The 6,587-nt window shown below is 43.3% G+C and overlaps 1 protein-coding gene across 1 annotated transcript; it reads right to left on the bottom strand.

The window, feature by feature from the left end:
• Window positions 1–1,153: 1,153 nt before the first annotated feature.
• LOC136539241 (peroxidase A2-like) lies at window positions 1,154–3,538 on the bottom strand. The gene is made up of 4 exons (XM_066531180.1): window positions 3,185–3,538; window positions 2,881–3,078; window positions 1,811–1,973; window positions 1,154–1,704 (listed from the first exon to the last, which is right to left on the bottom strand). Exons 1-4 carry the CDS (start codon window positions 3,422–3,424, stop codon window positions 1,283–1,285), a joined length of 1,023 nt encoding a protein of 340 aa, XP_066387277.1. The 5' UTR covers window positions 3,425–3,538; the 3' UTR covers window positions 1,154–1,282.
• Between the last annotated feature and the right edge of the window lie 3,049 nt (window positions 3,539–6,587).

Below are 6,587 nucleotides of genomic sequence, written 5' to 3'. Positions count from 1 at the left end.
CTCTTACCATGATTATTAAATATAATTGCACTAATCAATGTATACATTGACTTGTAATTAAGAATGACATATGAATTAGTCTCTCAATTGTATCTACTTAGTCTTGCTATTGCTATCATAAGGAGTACTCTGAGTGTTCATTGATCAACTATCATTTATCATTATCCTATCTCTTGATTTACCCCTATTTAGAGTAGAAGGTTGGTTGGTTTATTCGTCCATCATAAGTATAAGTTATCAATATATTTTCTTCGTCAGTCCTTCCCTGAGGTAAAAATATAAATAACGATACCTGGAATACTTGAAGTGCTATAACATTGGTATATTATCTATGCGGTTGCAGAATTCTTTATACATATATTCTTTCTGAGTCACAATTAAATACCAAAGTACTTCTTAAGTATCATTACTATTAGTGATGCTAAGAAGTACTAACAGTCGCGAAAAAAGATGTTAGGGGATGACATGTGGATCTATTTTTGTATTTGACTACGATGTGTGACCAATGTTGATATAAAAATAGATGATAAATCTGAGTGAGATGATAATGTAGTGGTAAGTGGATGAACACACTAATTAGAGAGAGTTTTCTACCAAGGCCCCACACCCCATTAAAGCCCTGTTTGGATGCATATGTATCCACCTCAATCCACATATTTTGGAGTGGAATGGAATGAAATTTAGTTCAATTCCACTCCAATCCACTTTAACACACGTAGATTGAGATAAATACATGTGCATCCAAACAAGGCCTAAATAAATTTATCGATCCAAATTTGCAAATTAATAGTTTGGGGACATAGGTGACACGCAGAATATAAGTTGAAAATCCTAACGTGCTTTAGTCGTCATAATAATTGCCACTTGCCAGGATACGACGAAACTCTTTGGTTGCACACTTGTACTATATGAACAAACACAAGCAGACACGCCATGAACCCTGCCACGGAACTGTGTTGCCCATGCATGCACTAGCTGATGTGATGTGGAAGGAGAAATTGCTGCTAATAAAAAGAAAACGTATATATAGATGTTGCAATAATGCAACCGACGATGCGGTAATATTTTTTGCAGGAGGAAAAAAATAAGGTAACAAGAGAAATTGGGTTCCTCTATGCACATTTATATATGAACTGAAGTTGACAGTACGTAGTAATGCGAAATGAGGTGCTGATGTGCATCTTATATAGTCCATATCATCAGTACTCTTGCTGATGTACTAATTAACGGGCACATGCACATGCATCCACGTGGTCTACTCATTTCTAAGTATGTATCGTCGTCAATTAGCCACTCGGCAGTTGCAGCGGACTTCTCCCTTGGAGGGGTCCGTCAGTGGCTGAATGTTGCCCATGTTGATCATGGACTGCGCGAAGTTCTTGAAGAAGGCGTCCTGGCTGGTGGCGAACTGGTCGACGATGGGCGCCGTGACGCCCTGCGCCTGCGGCGAGGACTTGAGCTCCTGATCGGAGTTGAGGAACCCCCGGTTCACCTCGAGGTTGGTGTAGTAGTGGTTGTCGAAGAGGTCGGGCGTCGTGGGATCCAGGTCGTTCAGGGCTGAACCGTTGCCGTTCTGCGGGCACCTCTGGGACAGGAAAACCCGGTAGCCGCCGTTGAGCGTGGGGTCCGGCTGGTTGGTGCCGCTGAAGTTGTACAGCCGGCTCGTGACGAACTGGCACTGAACCCGGCCAAATGTGTGAGCCCCTGCAGTGTATGTGTGCATTGCATGCAGACAGAGACGAGGTAAGTTTGATGGCTGGTGAATCGGCAACAGTGACAAATAGGTAGTGTGATGTGGATCGATCGGCACCTGAGAGGGCGACGAGGTCGACGGTTTGAAGGCCGACGGCCGTGAACTTTTGCTCCAGCACGGTGAGGTTGTCGAAGGGCGACGGCAGGTTCTCTGCGCCCTTGAAGCTTGCCTTCTTGCTGTCTAGCCTCCCAAGAAGCACGCTCCAGTTTGGGCCTCCGGACTGTAAACCCGTGTTTAGTTGGCAACCAAATTTTCAAAAAGTGCTACAGTATCCATCACATCGAATCTTACGATATGTGCATGGAGCATTAAATGCAGACGAAAAAAAAATTAATTGAACAGTTTGGTTGGAAATTACGAGACGAACGTTTTAAGACTAATTAGTACATGATTGAATACTAATTGCCAAATAAAAATAAAAGTGCTACGGTAGCCCAAATTCCAAACTTCTACCAACTAAACACGCACTAAGTATAGATATATTGAAACGAGAATGAAATTAATTACTGCTATCTAGCAAGCATGAGCACTGAATTACCAGTAGTATGTTGTCGTATTATTAGATCAATAATCGATTCGATCCATGCATTGCCTGTTCAAGGTAGGCGCATCTGACCATATGGGGCCCTGTGTCTTGCAGCATGATAAACTCTTTTGTTGGCACCTCTGTGTCGGTATGATATGCGTACGTGTTCTACTGTGTGTAGAACCACTATAGGCTTAAAAAAAACTATATATAGGCTTAGCTGGACAAGCAGTGTGATATGTTCCTGTATATTTGCAGGTGTTACTACATCGATAGACAAATAAATAGGAAATCGATAGTAACTTTTTTACCCTTTTGTTGGCGCACTGATTACTAGCAACCGATGATGTCCAAAATCTAAACTATAGTACTGATAGTGATAGGAGTATTGCATAAGGATTAACTTAGGTGCTAACAGAGTTATGGGCATACTTTCAACCCCTACCAGCATGCATGTGCAATTGTGCATGCCCGTTGCCCGTTGAAAACTACGGATAACCTACCAGTCATATGCGTGCCATGCATCCATCCATCGTGAACGGACGTCACATCTTCATGATTAGTGAAGAGTTTAGTAGGATCACCGACACCTATTACGTACCAGCTCCACGGAGATCTCTGCCGCGAGGGCGAGGATGTCGGCGCAGGAGACGACGCCGGGGCAGGCGTCCTCCAGCGCCGCCTTGGCTTTGTCCACCACCGGGAACCCCCGCGCCGAGTTGTTGTTGGCCGGCGCCAGCTTCTCACTAGAGTTGGCCACCCCCGGCAAGGCGTCCAGCAGCACCGAGCCGTCGCAGCCCTATAGAGATATGACATACAGATACGGCAAAAGCTAAGGTTTTACTGACATGTGCCATGGCGGCCATCATGTGCCATGGCGGCCATCGTTCGTTGATGGTAGGTACCTGGACGAAGCAGTCGTGGAAATGGAGGCGGGTGAGGCTGGCGTAGATGCGCACGTCGGACTTGTGCGCCTCGATGAGAACGTTCTTGACGATGTTGTAGGCGTCAGGGCATGTGCAGTCGTAGTAGTCCGCTGTCAGCTGCGCCATGGCGCCGCGGGAGCACAGGGCGGCCGCCGCCACCAGCAGCACGCCGGCGAGGACGGTGGTCGCCGCACGATGGGGACTAGAGGCAGCAGCCATCTCAATGCAGGTATGTATGTATATGTGTATGTATATGTCCGTACAAAAATATATATCAAAAGATCCACGAGCTCGCTCGGTGAGTGGCAGGCACACGCGCCCGGCCCCTGTAATTTATAGGCGTCTAACGAAGGGGCGAGCACTGTACGTAGCTCCATGAGGGAGCTATGAGCCTATGATTGTCGGTTAATCTTGATGAAGTTGCCTGCTGCTTTGCTTACTGCTGGGACGGATGGATGGATGAGGATTGAGGACAGACAGCTAGCTAGATATTGATGTATTATCTATAAAAAAAAAAGCTAGATATTGATGTAGATAGAAACACGGGTCAAGTAATGTCCACAATGCTTGACCACTCATGGACGCGATGCTTTGTCAAGACTTGTCAAACTTGGCTACTAGCTACAAGTAGCTTCGTCCTTTGCTGCCTGCTGGGAGCCTTTATGATGATCACATGTCTTGTATTCTACTGTCAAGACTTGTCAAACTTGGCTACTAGTTATCTTTATGAAGGATATATGCAAACAGCAATAGTGCAACCGATCGAAATGTGTACACATATATACACGTTGAGTGGTGTACCGGTACAGTGTATATATACTAATTGATATTATGGTCCTTACATTGCCCTGTATATGGAGTTTATCAAAATTTGGTATTTATTAGGTAACTATGCATCATAACCTGCAAACACATCAATTTGGAGTGTGGTAGCTCCCTAAACCTTCCAATGACGGTAAAAAGGCTCTAGTTCTTGTCCCGCTCTTCATGAAATGTACTAGTCATTATACCAAAACCAATCTGCAGCGACTCTTTTGGATTCCCTATAAGTCATTGTAGCGACTGACGATGATCTGTCGCAATAACGCTATACTGACCGATGCTAATAATCACGGTAAGTGGCATCGGTATAAACCCATGATTAGTAAAATGTCAAGCTTCGTATATTCTCACTAGCAATTAGTATAATTATTATATATTTATGTTTTAATGTAAAATCATTATATAACATATTTAAATTTCATGGAACTTTGTAGCATAACATCAATTTTGTGGCAATTGACAATATAATAAGCCAAATTGGTGTCAAAGTTTGTACTCTGTTTTCCAAAATAAATGAACGTCTATAGTTGTGTGGTGTCCAAATGTTCTTAATAGTTTGACCAAACTATTAGAAAAGAACACCAACATTTATATAAAATAAGATACACCATGATATCACTACTAGAGAACAGACTTTAGAACGATGTCCCAATTTGGCATTAGCCTCGGCATTTTTTGCCCCCGGGACTAAAGGACCCTTTAGTCCCGGTTGATAATACCAACCGGGACTAAAGGTCCCTGCCCAACGGTCGTCCGCGGGGCAGGGGACCAGCCGGGACTAAAGCTTTTAGTCCCGGTTTGGGTGATGCCCCGGGAATAAAGATTAATCTTTAGTCCCGGTTTGGACCCCTAACCGGGACTAATAATCTCGGCCTATAATTCAGCTCATTTCTTCCTCCACGAGCCCGAGCCATTCCATTCAAACTCACTGCCTCTGTTTTTCAGCTTGCTGTTGTTCTTGCTCTCTCCCCCTCCATTGGTGTTGCTCTTCGATTTTGGAGGTAACAAACTTAATCCTCTTATGTTTTATCAGTAGCTTATCTCATTTTACGATGTAGATGCATGTGTAACTTTATATGTTGGACTTTATTATGATTTTATATGTAAACTTAGAAAATTGTAGAAAATCCGTACTAGTTGAACTTGCGGACCGTGTTCAAGTCGGCGAGCATGTTCTCTGCCGAGCGGTAACGGATGTCAAGGAGGAGCTTTGATTCTACGGGGGAGAGCGGCAACGGTCGTGGAAGACCGTGTTCCCTTTCTCATAGAATCGGAGCTCTTCCTTGGCCTAGTACGGTGCCGTCCGGTGGAGAAATACTCGCCGAGTTGATCACGTAAGCAAGGTCAACTAGTACGGATGGTTATTTATTGAAACATGTTTTTGAGCTATAATTTGATGGATATTTGATAACTTCAGACCTACAAATGTCATCTACAAATGTTACTATCCTCGGCAACCTAAATGTCCGCGAGCTCGCCAATATCGAGCAGGTCACTTAGAATTATTTTTTCCATGAAATGAACTACTTAGAAATCATGCCTTTTTTTAGAATTAAATTTTCCATGAAATGAAAAACTTAGTAAATAGTTAGAAAATTATAGAAAATCCGTACTAGTTGAACTTGCGGACCGTGTTCAGCTCGGCCAACATGTTCTCTGCCGAGCGGTAACGGACGTCAAGGAGGAACTTTGATGCTACGAGGGAGAGCGGCAACGATCGTAGAAGACCGTGTTCCCTTTCTCGTAGAATCGGAGCTCTTCCTTGGCCAAGTACGGTGCCGTCCGGTGGAGAAATGCTGGCCGAGATGATCACGTAAGCAAGGTCAACTAGTACGGATGGTTATTTATTGAAACATGTGAAATCCGTACTAGTTTTGTTTAAATATATCATTTTAGAAAATATGAAATTTACACTAGTTTGCAAAAATAAGTATAGAAAGTAGATGACAACTGGTACCGGATCATCGGCCTCTTGTTCGGTTGCGAAACGACTGAGGCCAGAACTCCCTCTCATTATCTGCGGCAAGTGTAAGCAGAAGATTGTGATGGAGTACCGAGTCAAGAGACAGGGACCCAACAAGGGTCGTGTTTTCTACAAGTGCCCAGATCGCGATGTGAGTTTCTTACGCATTTTATCTTTATGGCTAATTGACCTGCTTTTCTTGAATATTTTTGACTAAATATTTTTTGGCTTTAATTATAATGGGAGGGCAATAGATGCGATGGTTGGTACTGGGAGGAAGATTATGCTACATACGTGTAGAATTTGGGTGCGCTTGAGGTAGCGGCTGCTGCTGATGAGGCAGTGAGCCAGCAGGAGAAGCTTATTGATATTCAACAGAAGAATGATTTGTCTGTTTTAGTTGCGTACGATCACGAAATAATTATATTACTGAAGTGCATTGTAGTTTTAGTTTGTTTAGTGATAGTTGGGATTGCTTACGTTATAGCCAGACTTAGTTAATTAATCAACCGTGTGTGTGTCATTTATGTTGTATAATAAAATACTAAATTATGTTCAAGGTTTTCATAATTTGTCGTGTAATACAGATTATGTCAC

This window comes from Miscanthus floridulus, chromosome 2 (assembly GCF_019320115.1).
Source record: "Miscanthus floridulus cultivar M001 chromosome 2, ASM1932011v1, whole genome shotgun sequence".
Classification (NCBI taxonomy): domain Eukaryota; kingdom Viridiplantae; phylum Streptophyta; class Magnoliopsida; order Poales; family Poaceae; genus Miscanthus; species Miscanthus floridulus.
The sequence above is the reverse complement of the archived record's forward strand: the minus strand, read 5'-3'. Positions and strand labels throughout refer to the sequence as shown.